General features: G+C 44.1%; 1 protein-coding gene and 1 non-coding gene across 3 annotated transcripts in view; both read left to right on the forward strand.

Moving 5' to 3' along the window:
• The first annotated feature begins 50 nt into the window (after nucleotides 1-50).
• Nucleotides 51-22,353, forward strand: part of NCAPD2 (non-SMC condensin I complex subunit D2) — a 24,735-nt gene continuing 2,432 nt past the window's right edge. Inside the window, exons 1-27 of one of the 2 annotated variants that reach the window (XM_057368175.1) lie at nucleotides 51-318; nucleotides 411-486; nucleotides 583-641; nucleotides 1,097-1,278; nucleotides 1,819-1,958; nucleotides 2,264-2,391; nucleotides 2,476-2,599; nucleotides 2,686-2,833; nucleotides 3,722-3,919; nucleotides 4,418-4,552; nucleotides 5,124-5,208; nucleotides 5,793-5,970; nucleotides 6,176-6,297; nucleotides 7,228-7,437; nucleotides 9,439-9,613; nucleotides 11,108-11,192; nucleotides 11,325-11,458; nucleotides 12,463-12,595; nucleotides 14,117-14,201; nucleotides 14,310-14,471; nucleotides 14,703-14,914; nucleotides 16,568-16,679; nucleotides 16,992-17,115; nucleotides 17,328-17,483; nucleotides 17,703-17,880; nucleotides 18,902-18,996; nucleotides 21,498-21,578. In XM_057368175.1, coding sequence (XP_057224158.1) covers nucleotides 189-318; nucleotides 411-486; nucleotides 583-641; nucleotides 1,097-1,278; nucleotides 1,819-1,958; nucleotides 2,264-2,391; nucleotides 2,476-2,599; nucleotides 2,686-2,833; nucleotides 3,722-3,919; nucleotides 4,418-4,552; nucleotides 5,124-5,208; nucleotides 5,793-5,970; nucleotides 6,176-6,297; nucleotides 7,228-7,437; nucleotides 9,439-9,613; nucleotides 11,108-11,192; nucleotides 11,325-11,458; nucleotides 12,463-12,595; nucleotides 14,117-14,201; nucleotides 14,310-14,471; nucleotides 14,703-14,914; nucleotides 16,568-16,679; nucleotides 16,992-17,115; nucleotides 17,328-17,483; nucleotides 17,703-17,880; nucleotides 18,902-18,996; nucleotides 21,498-21,578 — 3,647 coding nt within the window. In that variant the 5' untranslated portion in view covers nucleotides 51-188. The remainder of the gene's footprint in view (nucleotides 319-410; nucleotides 487-582; nucleotides 642-1,096; nucleotides 1,279-1,818; nucleotides 1,959-2,263; nucleotides 2,392-2,475; nucleotides 2,600-2,685; nucleotides 2,834-3,721; nucleotides 3,920-4,417; nucleotides 4,553-5,123; nucleotides 5,209-5,792; nucleotides 5,971-6,175; nucleotides 6,298-7,227; nucleotides 7,438-9,438; nucleotides 9,614-11,107; nucleotides 11,193-11,324; nucleotides 11,459-12,462; nucleotides 12,596-14,116; nucleotides 14,202-14,309; nucleotides 14,472-14,702; nucleotides 14,915-16,567; nucleotides 16,680-16,991; nucleotides 17,116-17,327; nucleotides 17,484-17,702; nucleotides 17,881-18,901; nucleotides 18,997-21,497; nucleotides 21,579-22,353) is intronic. The other variant, XM_057368176.1, reaches the window with a different exon arrangement.
• LOC130574836 (small nucleolar RNA U85) lies at nucleotides 700-1,022 on the forward strand. Its single transcript, XR_008965474.1, has one exon. It is a non-coding gene; the product is annotated as a small nucleolar RNA U85 (small nucleolar RNA).

The raw sequence follows: 22,353 nt of genomic DNA on the forward strand, positions 1-22,353 counted from the left end.
GACGGGAAGAGCGGCGGTGCCGCCGGGCCGCCCCTTCCGCCGGGAGCGCAGGGGCGCGCGGGTGACGTCACCCAACGGTCGGGAGCGCAGCGGAGCCGGCGATTGGGCGGGGGGAAGGGGCGGGGCGAGCGGCCCGCGCGCGCTGTTTTGAGCGCCCGTGGCYGCGCTGTGGTGGGGCTGTGGTGGCCATGGTGGCGGCGGCGGTCCCGGAGTTCCATCTGCCCCTCGCCCCCGCCGATCTGCTGCGGGATGGCGGCTCCGGGTACTACGTGGTGCTGGAGGTGCTGCCCGTCCGCGAGCTGCCGCCTGCACTCGCAGGTAAGGTGTCTCCATTGTCCCCTTCCGGCTGGGCCCGGTCCTGCCGCCTGCTCACGGCCATCCCCTCCGCTTCTCTYCGTGTTTCCCCTCAGCTTTCCGGGCCGCCTTCCGTGCGCAGGGTGCGCTGGCCGTGCTGCAGAACTTCGACTGCGTGTACAGCGTGCTGCAGTGAGTACGGGGCAGGGAAGGGGCGATGGGACGGACCTCGCCCCTCTGCCGGGCGCTTTTTGCTCGCCACCCTCACGCCCTGTGTTTGCCCCGCAGCCACTTCCGGACCGTGGGCACGGCTGTCAAGGAGGATGCCTTGGAGCTGATGATACACGGTGCGTACCCGCTGTTTCCGGCCGACAGGACTAACGGAGAGGTTGCTCTCCCTTGGCAGCTCAATGATGATATAAAGGCTAATGTGACTCAGCCAGCTGGGCAGCACYCTCAGCCCACTCCTGTAATACGGGTCTGTAATCTTGGTGGACAATGCCAAGTTGTGCATGTTCGCTGTAAGGGCAGACCGACAGAAAATCCTCTCGCCCATGTCCCTGGAAAATATATCTCTGGGATGTGTCAGTTCAGAGTGAGTGTTTCTCCGAGCTGATGAAGGGCTGTAGGGATAGGACAAGACAGCATGCCCAAGGTTTGGGTTGCAGAGTGCAGCCCATGTTACAGCTGGTGAGATGTGAGCACACATCTTTGGTAATCTGATGACTGCACTAAGCCTCCAAAAGAGCGGATGGCTGAGGGATCTGGCAAGGAGTGCTCATGACTTTCTGCTTCTCTTCAGTGGTGTCCCATCATTCCAATGAGCTCCCTGCTATCTTGAGCGACTCTGGGCTGAGCCACGCAGACCGTACTGCTCACCGCAATGCTCTTAAGATGAACTGCTACTTGCTGACTGGCCTGGTGGATGCCTTTGAGATGGAAACATGCAAGAAYAGTTGTTTGGAGGCAGATCCTGGTAGGAAGGTAAGTGAGGGGGCTGGGGGAAAGATAAAAGTCAAACTAAAATTTTAAGCTCGCTGAACTCTGTGTTTAAATGCGCCAGGTGTTATAGCTGAGTTTATATAAACATGCTAGCAAGAGCAGTTCATAATGTGGAGCACTRGTGCTTCTGTGAAACTGCTTGGAACTCGGCCAAAGGGACAATCATGTGTCTAAATATCARTAGGGACTTGGAGGCTTAGATCTTTCTATTTTACTCTTCAGTTTCTGGCTGGGACATAGTGTGCCAATATTTTCTCAAGATTTCCTTTCTGTGGGCAGAGATGATGGCAGTGGATGCAGGTATAATCCTTAAACCACATAATCCTTAAGGCACTGGTGCTGGCCTGAGCTGAGAGMGAATTGGGGAAAAATTCTTCCCACTGTGATCTCACATATCTCAGTGTGTGTCCSTTAATACAGCAGAATTTGACAGACTTTCTACTTTGAAGGAAGCAGGGTGGTGATGGACTTTTGTTTGTTGTGAAACTGTTGATGTATGTTACTCTGTAATCTCTTTTCTAGAACAGAAAGAACCATGCCAAGACTTCTGGATCCTTTTGGGAAGAGGAGAGGGAACCGCTCTTAAGGCTGCTTACACAGCTGCTGCAGCTGGATCTCCGTCAGCTTTGGGGTGGTTTAGCAATGGAAGAAGAGTTTGTCAGGTATGGGTTGGAACGGGTGTATATGTGCAATGAGGGAGTTCTGAGGCATAAAAGGTTAAATGTTAAATCTACCAGTGAGGGGTATTACAGCTCACTGTGGGGTGCAGATCATTGGGAAACTGAGGAAACAGCTCGGGGCAAAAMCAGTGTGTATAGGAACCATTTCCTTGTGTAGGCCTCAAAAATTCAGATGTTTGCTAATTTTTAGAAAATACTGGAGAATCTCTCAAATAGAAACCTGTGCTAGAATGATATTGGTGCAAGTTGTGATAGTGAGGYTTGCTGTCTGTCTTCCATGGTTTTAGCTTAATGACAGGAAGCTGCTATCGTATTCTGGAGAATCCAAGTATTGGCCTTCAGAGATACCGGGCCACACGGGAGGCTGTGACACATCTGCTCGGTGCAGCTCTGGTTCACTGTGACCACATGTTCAGTGAGTTCCTGCTCTTCTGCCTTCTTCCTGAAGCCATTCCCAGTTACTTTGTCTGACCTCCCTCTTCCTTCTCACATGTGAAAGGTGCCACTCTGAAGATCACACAGATGCTGCAACACTTTGAACATGTAGCCCCAGTGTTAGCACAGGCCGTGAGCCTCTGGGCTAAAGAGTATGGTCTGAAAAGCCTRGTGGGTGAATTGCTAAGGTGAGAGAAATACCTGGATGCTTTTCCTTCTGTCCCTAGCAACTTGAGGCACCTTGAGGCATTCCTTGTTTCATCTTTCTGTGCAGGGAAATTGGGCAGAAATGTCCCCAGGATTTGGCTCGTGAAGCTTCTGGAGTCAAGGGTTATGCTACCTTTATAAGTGAACTGGCTGAACAGATTCCAGCTCTGGTGCTCTCCAACATGAGTGTTCTCCTGCCTCACTTGGATGGGGAGGTATGTTTCTGCAAAGATATCTGTCTGGAAAAGTCCCATGGTAGAGATGCTGCTATCTAGTTTTTCCATCTGAAATCAGGCCTCTTTCACAGAGCTCAAGCAGCCAAAACGTGCTCTATGGAATAGGTTCTGTTCTTACCTAAAAGATACAAAGGGAACAGAAACCATGACATCTACTCTCTGGTGGTCACTGTCAGATGTCAGAGAACAGGAGACTGCCTGCTTGTCTGAGGTCCCAGCTGTTGTCCCTTGTACTTCAGCACTTAATGAATTTGTCATTGTGTTACCTTTCTTTATCTGCCCTTTAGAGCTGTAAGTGTTTCTCATGTCAATTCTTGGCTTATGTGGACCTATCTGGATAGCGAGGTTTGGGTTGGAAGGGACTTTAACATCTCTGCCATGGCCAGGGACACCTTCTACTAGACCAGGTTGCTCAAAGTCCCATCCAACCTGACCTTGAACATTTCTAGGGATGGGGCATCTACAACTTTTCTGGACAACCTGTTCCAATGTCTCATCACACTCAACAAAGATTTCTTCCCAATATCTAAACCTTCCTTTACTTGGAAGCTGTTCTCTCAAGTTCTATCACTGCATGCCCTGGTAAAAAGTCCCTCTCCAGCTCTCTTGTAGCCCCTTTTTAGGTACTGAAGGTGCCTCCCCAGAGYCTTCTCTTCTGCAGGCTGAACAAGACCAGCTCTCAGCCTCTTCATAGGAGGAGGTTAGTCTGTCTTGCAGGCACAGCTATGTTCATCCAAGGTTAATACAATGTCCATACTGAAAAAATTCACTTAGGGCTGGAGCTTGGGACTCAGAAGATCCAAACTCTGCATACATCAAGTCAAGTGTTTTTGTCTGTTCCTAGTTCAACAAATCTTCTCTTGGCAGAGTTACACGATGCGAAATGCCATTCTGGGGGCTATGGCAGAAGTGCTCGTACAGATGCTGAATGGTGACCAGCTGGAGGAAGCTGCCCGTGGTACTCGGGACAAGTTTCTGGATATGCTGCAGGCCCACGTGTGTGATGTCCACAGCTTTGTGCGCAGCCGCGTGCTGCAGCTCTTCACTCGAATCGTTCAGAACAAGGCAAGTCTGTGCTGTGGAAATGGCATTGCATCAGTTGTCCCTTCCCCTCTTGTGTGTTTTAAGGGTGTTTCTGCCACCCTGMTTTTTGTTTGCAGATACTGAAGTTTTAACAGGGAAAGGTATTGTCCTGTGGTGTCAGCAGTTTCTTCCAAACAAAGTTCCCGGGGTGGGGGAGCTGGGGAATGGGAAATTAAACGCTGCTCTTCRTTACTGAGACAAACTAGAAGAAAGAGCACAGCATGCAGCCTCTTTTCACCCACTGGTATGGGAAAACATGACAATTACCAGATACACTAAGACTCAACAGGACCCTGGATAACCTAAATCCTTGCTTTCAATGGAGGCTGGACCAGAATACATCCAGAGATCCTYTGAGCCCTAGACTTTTCTGTAAATCTGTAATCTGTGCCCTTTAGTACACTAATATATCTGTAATAAACTTTTCCCAAGTCTCTGAGCCTTCTTGATAACTTTATCTGTGCTCTCTTTGTGTTCTAGGCCCTGCCTTTGACTCAGTTCCAGTCTGTGGTGTCGCTGGCTGTTGGGCGGCTCAAAGACAAATCTGTCATAGTAGTTAAAAATGCAATCCAGCTCCTGGCTGCGTTTTTGTCCAACAATCCCTTCTCCAGCAAGGTAATTCCAATTAATGAGGTGGATATGTTAATTGTCTCTGTTTGCAGGCTGAACGTCTGCAGCGTGCTATAGCCAGAGCAGTAGCATTTCTGGGTCTTGTGGGAGGAACAATTTAGCCTTTGACTCTGCAGGTCTCTTTCTGGTTTTCCCAGGATCAGGTCTCGCTTTTCTTGGGCTCATCCCTCTCTTCGTAGTAATAGCTGTAATTCACAGCTATGCTAAAGGCCAGGGGGGATGTAATTGACTGAGGTAAAAACCTGCAGCAATTTTATTTGAATCCACTGCAGGGTTTCTCTCCTTAGGATGAGAACTGGTTTTTCAGAAAACTTTTCATGAATCTTCAGCTCTTTGTGTTTAGCTGCACCTTCTTCTGAGTTTCTGAGCCTTAGACTGGCAACTTATAGCAGTTCTCATTCTAGGATTGGGGCCAGAGTCTACTGTTCAGTTTCCCAAAATAGGGTTATCTGTGGGGATTGACAASTAAAGCGAGGAGTGGAAGAGAAAGGAGAATTCTGGCATTTCAGGAAAAGGAAGCTAACTAACATATTTCTTCTCTTCCTGATGTCTTCAGCTAAGCTGTGCTGACTTAGATGAGCCACTGAAGAAAGAAGTGCAGAAACTGCAAGAAATGAGGGATCGTAGCAGACCCACAGCAGGTAATTTCCTTTCTTCCTCTTTCMACTTTGTAGGACAGTCCAGAATTTCATTTTCCTCATATTAAAATTGCTCCCAGGTTTTGATGTCTTTTTCTCAGATGTTACCTATGGGAGATGGTGARACCAGATAACTGAGATTATACTCATGACAGTTTTTCTTATGCTGGTGTTATAAAAGGACCATATCAATGTCCATGTTTAAATCAACAGTCCATGTAGCTGAATATCCTATTGTCAGAGTAAGAAATGAAAATGTCTGTGAGCATCCTGCAGGTTTCTATTTTCACTCAATGATTGCTGGACCCATAATTTTGATATTATTTAAAATTGATATTATTTAAACTTGATTTGTAAGCAGCACCAAGTCCAAGGCTAAACAAATGATGATTCTCTTACCTTTCCTTTTTTTTTTTTTTTTGTGCCAGAGTTCCTGTCTTATTCTTACTGCAGTCTGGGTCTGGGTGGGAATAGTGCTTGCCCGGGGAGGGGGTAGGGGAAGTAGAATTCGTAAGTTCTAGATGAGTTCTTCTCCCTATTTAAGGTGTCACCTAAGTCTGTGTTCTTCATCCCCTCTGCTTTTTAAGTAGCTCCAGTGATCACCCCAGAGGAAGAGTGGAATGCGATGCTGCCAGAGGTTAGGGCTGCCACACAGCAGCTCTTTCAGCCAATGCAGGAAGGGGAAGAGGAGGTGCTGGAAATTGAAGAAACAGTGGAGAGTACAGTGGAGCAAATCACGGGGCTCATGAAGAAGCTGAATTACAAGTAAGAAGGCTCTGCAGTTTGACAGTGTTTATCTTAAGAGTAATTTCCARTAACATAACTTTGTAGGAAGAGATTGATATGGGCACCCAGCACAAGAAGCTGGTAGGAGCTTCTTTCCCAGGTGTTCAGGGCAAAGTTGGATACTTTCCCTTATGTTCTGCTCTGATGTGTTGCTGATGCTCTCTTGGACAATGTCGTTGGCCAGGAGTGCAGCCCGCCTTACACAGAAGGCCCTGTGTCACTTCCAGGGGAAGGAACCTTTCAGTGGCCCTGGGGAGGAAAATGAGGAGGCAACAATCCTGGATGTTCTGAAGAGACTTTACACAGGTAACTATATCACTCTGTTCCCTAAGTCCGAGACAATGCCAGGGCCAGACTAAAACCCTCTGGAATGCTCTGTTCCTCCTTCTGACATGTGGGGCTAAGTCAGTGTGTACTTGACAGCTCACAGAGCTGCAGCATCTCTGGATTGTTTATCTAGTACCTGGGCATTTTAGCTGGATCATATTGATGTTAATTTCTGGTTGGAACAGTTCCATGGTCCCAGTAGAAGTGCATTTCTGATACTTTAACTCACATAGTATCTGAGGGGAGTGAAGCCAGTGTTGCCACTCACACCCTTCTGCCCTGTCTGGATTTGTCAGGAATTTTGCTTCCTGAACAGGTCGTGGCACGTAATGCTTATCCTTAGCAGCCTTGACCAAGTGTCTGGTTCAAGRTCTTGGTTATCTGGGGCCTGAGCCTCTGGGTATATTTTCAAGACTTCCTATGCTTTATGGTTTGTGTTTGTTTTAGCATAAGGCTGCTTAACAAATCACCTTGAGCATATTTCTGTTGGAAGTCTACTGTCTAAAAATCTTAACTTTGTCAACTCTCCACACCTGCACAAACTCTGCTAAGGAGTARTAGTGTTTGCCTTCTCCCTGGTTCGCTTTTAGGGCCCTCATCTRTATTTGGGGAATTATCAAGCTCAGATTAACCCCATCAGCATTTTAATGGAGCTTACCCCACCTGGATTGTGTCTTTCTATATCCTTACATTAAGCTGGCATGTCTCTGGAGTATCCCATTGTAGTACTGAAACTTGCTCCACAGCATGCTGAGATTTYGTAGCTAGGTCTGATGGCAGAATTTAGTTTTTTGTATCCTGGCTCTTGGAAGGTGTCACTGGGGTGGGGAGAAGAGGGTTAAAATGCCCTGAACTGTGCCTGTTTCTCTTGTGTCTTCAGTACTGCTCACAAACAAGTGTGCTGTGCAGGTTCATGTCCAGGTGAGAACTGTGAGGATTCTYCACATGACAGCAGTAATGATAAGATTGAAGAAGTTGTACAGGACAAGCAGCCTCAAACAGAGCTGGTCAAACAGGAGATGCTGGTACAATACCTGCAAGATGCTTACAACTTCTCAGTGAAAATCACAGAAGCTATGAACCTGATTAGCAAGTTGATGTATGAAAACTCTGTCTCAGGTATGTGAAATAACATGGGGCCCTTTTTTCTATTTCAGCTATTTTTTCTATTTCTAATTTTTTCTATTTCTATTTTCCTCTTGCTGGAGTGGAGATATTGGAGTGCTGGGGCTCCAGGGGAAGGATAAAAGATTCAAGGAATTGCTCTTCATTGAGCAGATGTCTCAGACACTTCCAGTATATTGGGAAAGCAAGCACCATTTAAATGGGTGTTATGAAGGGATTGACTAGGGCATGAATGGCTTTTTAGGAACCCGTCTTTTTAAATATCAAGGCTGAAAACAGGGTTTTTTATGTTTAAAAATTGCTTTTTAAAAAAATTGAAATAATTTTTTTTAACTTTTTGCAATGAAAAAAAACAGCCAGGTGAGAAAAATTACTTCACTTGCGGAAGTTACCCTGCCTCCTGTGGTGAGGGATTTATGTTTATCATCTTGGCTGTGGTTCTTCCAAAGTAAGTCTTGCCAATGCAGCTGGGTTTGGTTACATGCTCAGTGCCCTGACAGCTTCAGATGTTATGCTGGCCACAAGAGGGGAACTAAGCAACTGATCTCATCCACCTCACCTTCCCTCARACTTTAATCTCCAGTTAAACATGAGCCTGATCAACAGGTTCTGTGGCCTGGGCCTCACTGTAGGGGACCAGGCTACAGAACCTTCAGAGAAAGGTAATGATGAGAATGCCTTTGAGTTAATTCAGCTGTTCACATTTAATGTTGGAACTACTGTAACTACTTAGACTTATTTGTAGTATTTGTCAGAAATTGGCATTTCCAAGGGATCTGAGGCACTGAGGAGGACAGCTYCCTCTCCCATCCTCTCCAGCACATCCACTTGCACAGATCTGGGGTATGGATGGGYGTGGACACTGCAGTGCCCTTGGCTACATACAAACACTTCTGAGTTTCATCTGCACTGAGGACTCAAATGTGACTTGTGATAAGCATGTGTGCTTCCCCAGCAAGGTTGGATGCCATTAGCTATTTGCGCACAGGAAAATGAACTCCTGAGTTCAGTGTCTTTATAGGTCCTTTGAAGTTCAAGGCCAAGAAAGTGCCCCTACCTGATACTTAAACGCCTGGCATTTGGTTGTGGGGGTGTTTCTTTGTGGATGCACAGATTTGAATAACTTTTCRTCTCCCTGTTGTCTTGTGCTATAGTGTAAGGAAGACAAATTCAGTGTCTGAACAGTGGAGGTGTTTTGAGACATTGTCTCCATTTGGAGAGGGTATGCTGCTGGGAGGACTCRTGCTGAGGGATATGTGTGCTCAGATTTAGCCTTTTTAATTAGAGATTTCATATTTGAAGATTTAATTTTTTTTCTATTGCTAATTTATATCTTTTGTGTGATTGGGGGCAGAAAAAGCATACCAGCTTGCCTGATAGATGTTATTAACTCAGATTTTTAGAGTGGGGCTTTGCTGATAAAAACTTACTTAACCAGAGGTCAGACTATACATACTGTTTGTTGTACAGCTCTTCTGATCACTGCTGTGGCTGTCTTGTGAATGCGGTCTAACTTAGTGTTTTTTCTTGTCTTATGGGCAGAAGACTGGGCAGTCTTTTTCAGTAGTCAGCTGGAACCAAACACAGCATTCCTTACCCCATTTCATCAAATAGCTTTGGTTCCTCTGGTTATAGCATTGCATTGGGGTTTATATTCAGCTGTTGTCTGTTCTGACTATGAGATTATCTTTCCCACAGCTACTGTTTCCCAGAAGAGAATTTTACTCTTTCTCAAACACAGTCTCTGTGCTCTTTCCCTGATCATATCACTTTGGATTTATTTGTAATCTTGTTAACTTGTATCTCTTTTTTCTGGCACATCTACGTTTTTGTAGTAGTGATCCCTTTCTGGCTCAAGCCCTCTACAGACAGTAGCAGTGATTGCTAGATACTTGTAAAGCTTACCTGAGACCAGTACTCCTATGAATTTGTTTTAATGGCCTCTCTAATGGCAACTGTCAAAGAACTGCTCAAATCCAACTGTTTTCTCTGCAGTGGTGCAGGAAGCCATTGAGTTCTTYGTGACAGTCTCGCAGTTTGGTGTGCCCCAGGCACTGCTTGGAGTCCGCAGGATGCTGCCCCTCATATGGTCAAAGGAGCCTGGAATTAAGGAGGCTGTGCTGAATGCCTACAGACAGCTCTATTTGAGCCCCAACGAGGATTCRGAGAAGTATGGATCTTTCTAATCAGACTTTTTTTTTTTTCCCCCCCTCTTCTCATTTCTGCTGTTGGGAATGAGGTATGGACAGGAAGAAAACTAAAAGTTGCCATGCTTCATTCTGAGCTGAAATGTAAAGTYATGTATCTGAGTATGCCAGTCTTCCTGCAGGACCTACTGCTGAGCTTCTGTTCTTGGTTTGTCATAGAGCTCATGTGTAGGAAATTTATGCAGCAAAACTTGTGAGACYGTGTTAAGGAGATGCTGAGAATTACTTGAAGTTAAACTGCTGTCAGGCATTATTTACTGTTCTCATAAATTTCACTTTCATACAAAGCATTGCCCAAATAGTCTGGGTAGGGTCCCTGTCTGATAGGAAACAAGAGGTGTCAAGTACAAATGTTTCTCTTGCCAGCAGGGTTCTCGATTGGCAACAATAAATGTGAGCCCTTTAAGAGTCAACTTGTTATGGAGTAATCCCATGTCCAAGAGTCTCAGATACTTCATTCTCTGGGCAAAGCTGTTGGACAGTTCTGCCATTTTGAGCTTCTTATAACTCTAGTTATTCATCCTACTRGAATAATAAGAGGGATGGTATATAGAGATCTAAAGTTGTAACTATATTTTTGTTACCAGAGCTCAGGTTTTTTTGCTGATGAGTCACAGGTCGTGGCCTTAGCTAAGTGTAGGCATTCTGCTTCTGATGTACACAACACATTCCCCATTTCTTTATCCTTTACAAGTTTAGTGATTACTTGGGTGCATTCACATATATTTCTCTTAGTATTTCAGTCAAACTGATCTTAAATCTTTTTGTATCATTTATATGTGTGTTAGATGGGAGGATGTTAAAGGAGTCTTTGTTGCTTATCCTATTTGAGGATTTGGGAGTGGGAGCTGGGTACCAGCAGGTTTGTTTCTTCCATACTAGAGAGGAACTGTGTCTCCTCTCCGCTGTGGCACTTAGCCTTTTCTAGTGCTTAGCCACTTGTAAATCCTGTTGAGTACTCATTCAATAAGGTAAGTRTGATCCCTGATGAGATGCACCATAACTCATTCTCATTTGTAGCATCAGGGCAATAAAAAGCACTTACTGCTTCTTATTTCTTCTTTTTCTTCTTGATAATATTGCCTGACAGCACTTCTGTAGTTTGTGCTCCACCCTTATTTGTTCATAGAGGGATTTTTAGTTTCTTAAGTTCTAGGGAATTGCACTTTGACTCGTGGTTGAGAATAAACTGGGAAGTGGCTGCTTAGTGCCTCTGGTTCAGTCCAGGAGCACCAGTGTACAAGGCAATGGACTGACTTTGGAGTTCATGTCATRGTCATTGGCACTTGAGCTGGCTGACTTGGAGAACTCAAGCTTGTGGTGGGAGAAGTTTTCCTGGCTGTGGATCATCTCTGTTATCCAAAAGATGTTCTCAGCTCTCTCAATAGAGCAGTAATTGTGACAGTTGCTTTTTCTTTACCTTTTAATTTTTTATTGTTATTTTTCCCCTTTCAAAGGGCCAAGGCACAGAGCCTGGTGCATTCTCTCTCTCTTATCATGGTGGATGCATCGCTGGGAACGATACAGTGCTTAGAGGAAATAGTGAGTATTTACCTTAASTGGATTTGGATTGTATGTCTTAACTACAATGACTATCATTTTAACTTTACATCTTTGCTTTGAAGCCCATCCTCCTTTGCCTCTCCCTAATTTTTAATTGCATTCCTTTTGCAGATCTCTGAGTTTGTGCAGAAAGATGAAATAAAGCCTGCTGTGACCCAGCTGCTTTGGGAGCGATTCACAGAAAAATCTCAGTGCTCRCCGCTCGAACGCCGCGCTGCTGTGATGTTGCTGGGAATGATGGCACGGTGAGCCTGGGGCCAGGTCAAAGCCTGGGAGTGGAAGGATGCACAGGGAGTCGATTTTTATTGAAGAACTGTGGGTGCTGCATCAGCTGACTCTTTGGCTCTAGCTTCAAAAATAGTAACCCTGGGTAATGAAGCCTTGAACTAAACATAGTTGTGCTGGGTCCCACCAGCACAGCTTCTGAATGACTATGATATTGTTATCCTTGTGTTCTAAATGTCTATCCCTTCTCAGAGTTTACAGTGTCACTTTGTTACAGTGTCAAAGCTCTGCAGCTTTGTCTGTGTTTGGATAGGAACAGACAGAAGCTGCTGAGTAGAGATGTCTGAAGCCTTTAGCATGAACTAAAATGAATCTGTGTCACTTTCTGGGGGCAAAAAGAAAGTATCTGCACTAAAAAGTTTTCACTTCCTCAGTTTACCAGCCCAGTAACCCYTTGGCATTCAACTTTGCTGCTCTTCTTGCTGTTCTTACTTCAATGCATCATTAGTCAGAAACAAGCCTGCATAATGATGATCCTAAAGTTCTTTCACAGGCAGGAAGGGGAACAGGTAAGTGTGGATTTAGGCTTTTTTTGGATGATTTTTGGTTTGTTTTGTTTCGTTTATTTTCTGCAGTTGGGGAAGAAATTATGTATGTCATATGTCCTGAGCACCTGGACTCTTTTCTACTTTCCAACATTTTTCTTTTATTACCCTCATAAGTTTTGCTCCTTTCTGACAACAAAGAAGAGTCAGGAATCTTTTTTCTTTACAAAGAGGCTATACCCTTGATCACTTTGGAGAAATTAATCTCCTAGTGGAGAGTGGATTGCACTGGCTTTTGTGGAATATTGCTTGCTGCTCCTYTAGCTGTATCTTGAGTCTTTAGATGGGTTTTATTCGTTTCCCTCTTAAACAAACGACTCCCCTCCACAAGGMACAAGGACTATTTCTCTTGGTCATCCATACTTCTGTAGACTTTCAGTAGCACTYCATGTAATACCCCCATCCCTTCCATTCCACAGAGGGAAGCCAGAGATYATAGGCAGCAACCTGGACATTTTGGTGACAGTGGGGCTGTCTGAGAAGGCATGTGAAGATTATAGGCTGCCTCAAGAAGTATGCAATGTTATCTCCAAGCTTGCCAGTAACCCAAAGGTAAGAAAGACTCTGGGTTTGTTCTTGAGGTCATCCAGAAACAAAGAAAGAGGAAAAATGGTTTGTATGGAAGAAGAGAGAGGGGTAATTAAATTTTATAGATTTTGAAATTAAGTAGGTTGAGACCATTCAGCAGCACTGTCTGGAAAGCTTAGCACACATCAGTGAACATGGAATAAAAGAATTTTCATTAGGCAACAGGCTGAATTCAATTAGCAAAGAGTTCAGTGCACAAGAAAATATGTTTTCCTTTCAATTCTCTTCTTCAGACTCCCAATTCTAAACTGATTTGTGTTTTCTCAACCATGAAGCTCTTTCCTCTACTGATGTTTTCTGGTGGTGTGATTCTTTTGCCCTCCCTATTAATTGATATTCAGGAGTTGTCAACTGTACAGCAGAATATAAAACATGAAAAGTTTTCAAACCTGTTCATATTGTACTTAGAACAACATGATGGTTGATGGCTTCTTTCCCTGGGAAACAACGCAAACTTTTTTTTTAATGCACTTGGAAAAAAAAATCTTCTTTTGACTCATGTGGGATATGTTGGTTCAGGAGTTCTATCATAAAAGCAGTCCTCCTACACAGAGCAGCATCATTTTCTGTTTGCCCCTTCCACTGGAGATGTTGCTGCACGAACTTCATGAATTAACACGTATCACAACATTCTTAAATGTTCTAGGATAACTATAATTCAATTTTACATTAACTAAAATCTGCAGTTAAGCTTGTATGTGCAAAGAGACTGAAGATATTTGACTGACTTGCAGTAGCTCTTCTTCTCCCCTCACCCATCCTCCCAACCAGAAATTCAGTACAGAGGACAGGATTTTGGTGAATTGGGAATTTTTGTTTCAAGCCACTAAAAGCTGGTAAATCCTSAAGTAAATTGTTTTGTTCAAGTATGTATTCATCAGGCAGACACAGTTGTGCTGATATACCTCGGTACTGTCATACTTGCTTTAGTAGTTCTCTAGGTTCTCTCATTTCCAATTTAAAATGTGGTGTGACTGATACTGAATATATGCATCAGCCTAAGTGTAAGGTRGTCTTGGATCCAGACCTATCCTCTTTTATTTCCACTGATGATATTTTGCTTTTAAACAAACCCRTATGGTTTTGGAGTACCCCAAGGCAAGTTGACTTACTGTTGATGACTCTAAAGGTTTCCCTCTTCATTCATTGTGGAAAACAAGTAAATAATATCAGATTTTAAATTAATTTTTTTGAGATTTCAAAAGAGTTAATTTGATTTAAGGTGAGATAGTGGAACTGTCTGGCTTGACCTGGGAACATAATTTGACCCAGCCTTAAATCCACACGGTGTTGTTGACATGCCATCACAAGTGACAGTAATGTCCCTGCTGCATATTTAGCTGCAGAGCAGTACTGGAGGTGCCTCCCATGGGCCTGGCATGGGTTTGATTCACATTGTGCACACAGCGAGATAAAGTACTGTGAAGGGCATGGGGAGATCTCATGTGCTGCTCTCACGGAGTAATTCACCTGTTGTCTCTGCAGCCAGCACTGGAAAAGAACAGTGCCCCTTTTCGACTGCCACAGAACCACATGCTCTTTCGTCACCTGAGTGAGACTGTGAGTAAAGGTGAGCTTCAGCCAGCAGATGGTTTGGAGGAGATGGGGTTGAGCTGTGAGACAGCCTGTGTTGTCACTGTGGTACATTGTGTGGTACATTGCTCCCTCTTCTCATCAGGCTTTGCCCAGCCAAGCAGTCACTGGATCCCCTTCATGGAGGCAGCAGTAAAACTCATCTATCAACTGGCAGAAGGGGCAGAGGAGATCTGTGCTGACCTTCTGCACGTGTGCAGTCAGCAGGCTCTGGAGAAGCTGMAGGAGGCTGATGAGCAGAAAGCTGGTGAGCAAAAAAGCTGATGAAGGAAATCTGTACCTGTGCTGCTTTGTGTGGCCCAGAGTAATTGCAGGAGACTAGAGCTGAGGGGTTGRGTGGAGGTGTTGGCATGGGAGAGTGTGAGTGCTGTGAAGGAGTCTGTGGTGTGTGGAGATGGGTTTTATGGTGAGACTTGGCAGTAACTAATGGGTTAGAGGTCTAGGTCAACGCTGAACTGTGGTTATTCTTTTCCTTTAGATGCAGGGGATTCTCCACATAGAGCTCCTGATGGTGCTGGCAGTCTCCCCACATTCCTGCTCCTGCACCTGGTGTCCCTTGTGGGACAGGTGGCAATGCAGCAGGTAGCATATTTGGAAGTGTTAGTGAGTGCAGAGCTACGCAGACGCCGCATYCTCAAAGAGGAGAAGACCAAGAAGCAATCTGACACCACAAAGAAGCAGAGACTGCAAGTGAGAACCAAGGGKTTTTTTCCTATGGGCAGGTCTTCCAGTGTCCCAGCTACAGCAAAATTCTGGAGAAGGCAATCCTGAGGTTGCATGAGGCCCAGGGCAAGGTAGGCTTTTGGGAATAGAAACAGGCATATATTGGTCAGGATTGACAGGGAGAGCTGAGGTCCTTGAATGATCCTATTCACTAAAACTCCCACATTGGTCTTGAGTTTTGAAGAGGCAGAGGGAAGGCAGTGAAGGATTATGTCCTGGCCATGGTTATCCTCCTGCTTCAGACAAACATTTCCTTTCCACTCATCACCTCCTTTTTTACCAGTGCAACTGCTGCAGTAGTGGTGAAGAACATCCATTTGTCCCCTGAATTCTGGAAAAGGGCTTCTAGAACCCTGCTCCAGAAGATTTGAGAGTCCTATCCTCTCTTAGGTAATAATGATMGTTTAATAGTAGCCTTCCTAATGTGATTTGGATGCTACAATTGCCCTGTTTAGTTAGGTCCACCTTGGAACACTTTCCAGAGTGTAATGATGTGGAAAATCTTGATGTGGAAAGAATAGAGAAAAATGTTGTGTCCCCTTAGGTATCCAGTCTCTAATAGATGCTTATACTGCTTTGTCCACAGAACTTTGTAGTTCATTTCCTCATCCACCTGCTTATCAGTGTCACTACCGTTTTCCATACAGGAGAAGGTTATTATGAGATTTTCCAAAGAGTAGCAGTTGGATACAGATTTTGTCCCCATTGCAATGTTCATGTCTCTTTTTCCCTTGTATTGCTTTTCCCTTGCTGTGAGGTTTCTCATAATCTTGCTCACAAGACAAGGAATTCAAAAGCTGCCTTGAATTACATTCTTTTAGRATTTGAATGTCTCTTAAGTTATGCAGGACTCACACACTGATGCCAGATGTGTCCTAGGTCTGTCTTAGCTTAAGCTAATGATGCTACAAAGATTTCTTGACTTTCTGGGCTCCTTAGTACAAGAGAGACACAGCGACCCTGGAGTGGGTTCAGTGGAGAGCAATAGAGATGATTAAGGGACTGGAGCATCTCTCTTAGAAGGAAAGGCTGAGGGACCTGGGCCTGTTCAGCCTCAAGACTGAGAGGGGACCTCATCAATGTCTGTAAATATATGAAGAGGGGGTACCAAGAAGATGGAGCCATGCTCTTCTTGGTGGTACCAAGCACTAGGACAAGAGGCAATGGGCAGAAACTGATGGACAAGAAGTTCCATCTGAAAATGAGGAKGAACTTCTTTATTGTGAAGGTGACTGATCACTGGAACAGACTGCCCAGAGAAGTTGTGGAGTTTCTCTCATCTGAGATATTCAAGAACCATCTGGACACARTCCGATGCAATGTGTTCTAGGAAGACCCTGTTGGAGGAGCAGCTGGAGAACCGGATGACCCACTGTGGTCCCTTCCAACCTTACTTGATTGGTGTTCTGTGGCATGTGTACTGGCAAATCCTGGATTACACTTCACAGCTTCATTCAGTTCTTGGGGGAAAGTGGGTTATGAAATTCTACATCAGTCYGTTCTCCCTTCTAGTTGTTCAGCTGGTAGCATGCATAAACCTCACACCTACAAGAAGAGAATTCTGAGAAGAAAGGGGTTATTGTTGCCTGACATCTTTCTTATAGTCTTCTCTCTGCACAGAGCACAGGGAATGAGACCACTATGGAGGAGGAGTTGGGCCTGGTGGGAGCCACGGCTGATGACACTGAGGCTGAGCTCATCCGCAATATTTGTGAGACAGAACTTCTAGATGGTAAGTGTGGCTGCCACTGAGGAATACTGGCTCTGTCTGCCTGTGTGAATGAACAGGTACAGTGGGTAACAGATCCTGAAGGTGGAAGGCTGTTTCCTTCGGCAGGAAGCACTGTCAGTTTTCCATGATGTCAGTTTCCATATAGGCTGGCTGTTTGGTGGCTCTGCGTCTCCGGAGGTGGTTGTTTAGTGGTGAAAGTGAGTCAACCAGTAACTGTGGCTTGCAGCAGCCCTGGGATAAATGGAGTAATTGTTCTTAAAGAAGAATGCACAAACAGTGCTCTTCTGCTCACTGTTTATCCCCACTCTCTAGGGAAGCATCTGTTCTCTGCCTTTGTTCCACTGGTGCTCAAGATCTGCAACAACCCTGGACTCTACAGTGACTCGGCACTGTCAGCTGCCGCAGCCCTCACTCTTGGCAAAATCTGCATGATCAGGTACTGCTGAGCCATGCCAGAGTTCTTTTCCCAGACTTCCTAGTACTAAAGCACAAGTAAATATCRCAATTCCTTTCCCAAGCAAACACAAAAAAGAACAAACACAACAGAGTGTTCAGAGATTACTTTTTTTTTAACTGTTTTTTTTCTCTGATCTCTGAGAGATGGAATTTTGCTATATATCCATTCTTTCCTAAACCCTGTCTTGTAAGCTCGGAGTTCTGTGACTCCCACTTGCGTCTGCTGTTCACAATGATGGAGAAGTCCACTCTGCCGGGTGTGAGATCCAACCTCATTATTGCAGCAGGAGATCTGGCCATCCGCTTCCCCAACCTGGTGGAGCCTTGGACATCACATCTCTATGCCAGGTAATCCTACACTYATTGTTGGGAGAGGACATGTGATAAAAACTGCGGAATGGTGACACTGGGCTTCCAGGCCAGAATGATCCAAGAAAGCAAATTTGCACCAAAAGATGCTGGTGCAGGGACGCCAGAGCCCTGGGCTGTGGAAYAGGCTGTCACAAGTATCAGTAACTCAGAGACACTCCCTTGCTGCTTTCTGCAGTAACTGTTTGCTCCTGTCAGGTTGCGAGACCCCTGCCCAAGTGTGAGGCAGACAGCTGGGCTGGTGCTGACTCACCTCATCCTCAAAGACATGGTAAAGGTGAAGGGCCAAGTGAGYGAAATGGCAACTCTCCTCGTAGATCCAGAGGAGGAAATCGTGGGAGTGGCTCAGAACTTCTTTGGTGAACTCGCCAACAAGGCAAGTGGATGCTCRGGGGCCTTATTTCACAAGAGCAGGGAAGGGCTCTTGGAGGCTGGATAAATTACTTGAGTCCTGGAGAAGGTGTGTTAATGATGTAGAGCCATTGGTCTGTGTCTCTGGACTAATTACAGGTAGTTAAAATAAATTTCACAGTACAAGTTTTGCTTCATCCCTGCCTGATGTTGCTGAATTTGACCTCATCCATTCACACTGGAAGGCAGGCTCCAAACCACTGTCTTTTCCCTTTGTTTTCTTGTGCATGCCTAGCACAGGGTTGGGAACAGTTTTCTGTAGCTCACCTTTAAGCCTTGTAGCAAAGTTCCCCGACCTTATGGCTCAAGCAGTGCACCTTCTCTGAAATCTTTACAAGTTGTTCTTTGCAGTGGGACACTGAGACACTTAAATTGTAGCAAATTCTGCCCAAGCARATAAGAACAGGAACAATGCTACCTCCTGTACACTGTTCATTCCATGTGTAGCCTCACATGGGCCCTTCAGAATCTGATATTTACTACCTGGGGGGGGTGCATTGACAGTTGGGCTTTTCTGTCTTGGTGTGCTTTGCTAAAGCAGAGCTGGCCACCTGACTGTACTGACCTATGTCTGCAGTGTGTATGACAAAACCTTGTAAAAGCATTGGGAAAGAATATGGATTGGACCTTTTCAGGCAAGATGGAAGCAGTTCCGTAAACTGAAAGGCTCTTTCCTTTATCAGGAAGCTTTTTTTTGTTGGGTTGTGACAAGGTTASAAAGCAAAGAAACTGCATCCAAGTCTGCCAAAGAGCAGGGCTGGGGTGCAATGTTTAGTTTGTTGGCTGGCTGGGTTTTTYCCCCCAGACAGATAGTCCTGGATAGGTTTGGCTGGCTGTGTACAGCTTATTTCAAAAAGCTGATGCTTTCAGTCAGTAAATTTGGAATGGGGAGAAAGGAGGTAATTGTACATGGGCGGCTTATTAGGCTTGAYTCAAGTTACCCTTTATAATTCTGTATCTCACGTAGAAACTTGTGTTCTGCACAGGGTAATGCTGTCTATAACCTGCTGCCAGACATCATCAGTCATCTCTCAGATCCTAACAGTGGCATAGAGGAGGAATCSTTCCACACTATTATGAGGTATTCTGAGGTTAAATAAATCTCTTATGGCCAAGGCTATGTTTATGCAAAGGGGGTGCCATATCCAGGGAAGAAAAACTACACTGACATGTACAAAACGCTTTTTCAGTTGTTCTCTTTCATCTGAGTTTTTCAGTCTGTACTTGAAACTGAGTCATGTTGAGTGGAATTGATTTTAAAGCCACATAGTTGGGGGTAGGAGAGACTCTACAAARAGTTACCACTAACTCAAAACCACCTTCCCTCTAGAAAAGGAARATAGTTGGCTTTACACATGGGAACATAGATATGCAGCATTAGGAAAACACAACAGGTTTTAAAGACTCTACTGCCTTTGTCATTTTGGTGGATACTGGAGTTTTGTAAGCAGTTTTAGCAAAGATGTAGTTATAGTAACAGGTTTGGGTATGGGGTGGTTTTTTGGTGGTTTGTGTTTTGCAGTTTTTGGGGTTTTGGGTTTGGTTTTTTTTTTAGGGTTTGTTGGTTTTTGGTTTTTTTAAGAAAGCCTTACTCTAGAGTACACAGATATTGGAATATTTCAATCTGAGGTTATTGGTTGCTCACAGATGGCATTCATAATGTCTTCATTGGTAAAATCCATAAATTTCTTCTCACTTCTGAAACTAGACCATATGAGGGTTTTTCAGAGTCATTTGAATCCCTATGGATTATAGAGGGGAGTATTAGATGGAAGTGTTGCTGTTGGTGAAGAGAAGAGMAGTAAAATCTCCCATGATTTTTCAACTAGTCTTTCTATCTATGAGAATCCAGTGCATTTAGGAAAAAGACTGGGATTTTGGACAGGTAGGAATTGCAAGACAAAGAAAAGGTCTATTAGTGAGGGTGTAATTGAGACTGAAATTAATTTATGGTGGCAAAAGCTGATGGATATTTTGCTTCAGTTTTAATTAAGGAGAGTAATGTGAAATACTGGGAAATAATAACTTATGGTTCCTGACAGCACATGTAGAAGTGRAAGTTAATGTCTAAAATGAAGCAAACCACCATAGGGAGACAAGAAGCAGCATGTCRAAAAATTCCAAATAATTTTGGAATTTTCAGTTCTGTTTTTAATTAATATCAAACGGGAGGTGTTACCACAGACATAGAACATAATAAGTGTAGCAATTGCATTGAAGTGTGATTGCTGGGGTTAAGAAAGGTGTTAAGATGGACTTTTGACTTCCAACAACATGSAGGGAGAGAACTGGAGGTGTCTGGCAAATAAGAGAAAAGGCAATATTGATTTAACAAAGTACACAGGTATCAAATTAGTCTAAAGGTAATTACTTCTAAAGAAGACCTGATCATCAGTTAACACACTACATCATATCCTTTAAATAGGAAAAGAAGGGAATAGTAATTGAAACTATTTCCCTCCCCATGAAGCACTATATGAAAAGCTTACACTGTGGAGAGGATCAGGTTTAACCTGGAAACTATGGTGGACAAAAGCACAGGCTAGGAATGAAGCAGTGCCTTATGCTCCAGGGATAGTTGCCAAACAGGAGAATAGGGAGGTGTAAAAAGATAAGAATACCGGGGGGACCATCACTGTTAAAGGACTAACTTTGGAGAGTGAGAGAGTTACAGTGATAAAAACTGAGATGAAGCCCTGCAGAATAAAGCATAAGGCTGAACGTTTAGAAGTTGTTTCATCTCTTCTGTAAAGCAATAGCTAAAGTTAGAGGTGCATTCCACTTCCTGCTTTAGTGGCCCGTTTTTTTCTGGTATAGGGAAGCATTGGCAGTGCTGGTGAGACCTTGCCTGGAGTGCTGCCACAGTTCTGGTCACTTAAGTCAAAGAATTGATGCTGGAACAAATGCAAAGGAAGGACTCTTGAGGATGCTGTCTCTGTTATGTATCTTAGAAAAGCTTGGTGTGGTGGTTGTAGACATAACAAAGACTGAGCAAGGAAGTGYTTTAGAACAATTATATCAAGGCCAGTGGCAACCTGACTGAGCTAAAGTTAACAGAAATGTTGATATAAGAAAAAGGGAGGGCAACAGGACCTTCTTAATAAATACAAGTTATGCAGTGATTTCTCAAAGTGCAAAATGTACAAGTACTTGATTGTGCTAAAGTCCAGGTGTCTCTGTTCCTCAAGAAGCTAAAAAAATGGGATTAGGTTAGCATTTAAGTTCTATTAGACTTTGTCCCCATTTTAGTGCAAAGTAATTCTCACTTTTGYATTGATCCAAAATGCAACAACACACTTTCAGCAGATTAGGAATGAAAAATCACAAGCATTGTTTTGAGGGGGAAAAAATACTGCATGCCACAGTGCTCCCCTCAAGGTCTGCTTGTCAAACATACTAGTCTTAGTCTGTCAGTGCAACTTGTGAAGTGGGAGAGATTGTCTGAAGGTACTGCATGCTCTTAAAACTGGATGGAAGAAGCAGAGTAGAAGTCAGCACTCCTGCCTTTTCAGCACCCCTCCTACCTGAAATGGGCATTCTTCTATGAGCTCTCAACTTTTGTTTTTTTCTTTCCCCTTGCAGACATCTGTTCTCATATATTACAAAAGACAAACAGACAGAGAGCTTGGTGGAGAAACTTTGTCAGAGATTCCGGACTGCCAGGTGGGTTGTAATCTTCATTTTCCTGACAAGCGCTTCTGCTTCTTAGGAATTGTTAGAATAAAGGAGCTTGTAGGTAGTGGTTATAACAGGTTCCCATTCTTACTGTGGCAAAGTTAAAAAATGCTGACATAAAAGGGACCTAATCCAGTTTAACTACCTTCTCCTAAAATTTCATTAATAAATACGTATAAATTAAGGATTCTGGTTTTATTATGTAGAGATTCTTCCCTCCTTTTTTAAGGTAAAGTTTTTATGACAGTCTAGATCTGTGCTATAACTGAGCAAGGAGACACCCCACAGTTGGTTTTTATATACCTTTGTGATCCTTTTCCACAGGCTATTCCCTTGTAGGTCAGCTAGGAAATTAGTGTGTTCAGCTGAGAAGCTGGGATCTCTCCAGCAGTCCTGTCTGGGGTGATCTCAGCTATCAAGCTGATATAGGCTTGTCCTTGCTCTGTGTGCATGGGCTGCTCAGTACCAGCTCTATGACTGGGACTTTCAGTTTTTTAATATTAGTATTTTATTCAAGGGCTTTTGCCACCATACACATAGGCTTTTGCTCTGCTTGATTTCAAAGATGTATATGCCTTGTTCATTGTGTTGATTACCAAGTAYATAGTGCAGGACCCACCCTGTGAATCCAGGGTATCATTTTGCTTTCTGGGGTTTGGGGGTTTTTTGGGTGGGTTTTTTTTTTTTTTTGCTGCTTTTCTCCTGCTCTCCAGGCTGTAACTTCACTGGCACAGGTGTATGGTTTGGGTTTTGGTTTTTTTTT

The sequence above is a fragment of the Malurus melanocephalus genome, unplaced genomic scaffold, assembly GCF_030028575.1.
Source record: "Malurus melanocephalus ecotype Western Australia unplaced genomic scaffold, MMel_1.1 scaffold_89, whole genome shotgun sequence".
Classification (NCBI taxonomy): domain Eukaryota; kingdom Metazoa; phylum Chordata; class Aves; order Passeriformes; family Maluridae; genus Malurus; species Malurus melanocephalus.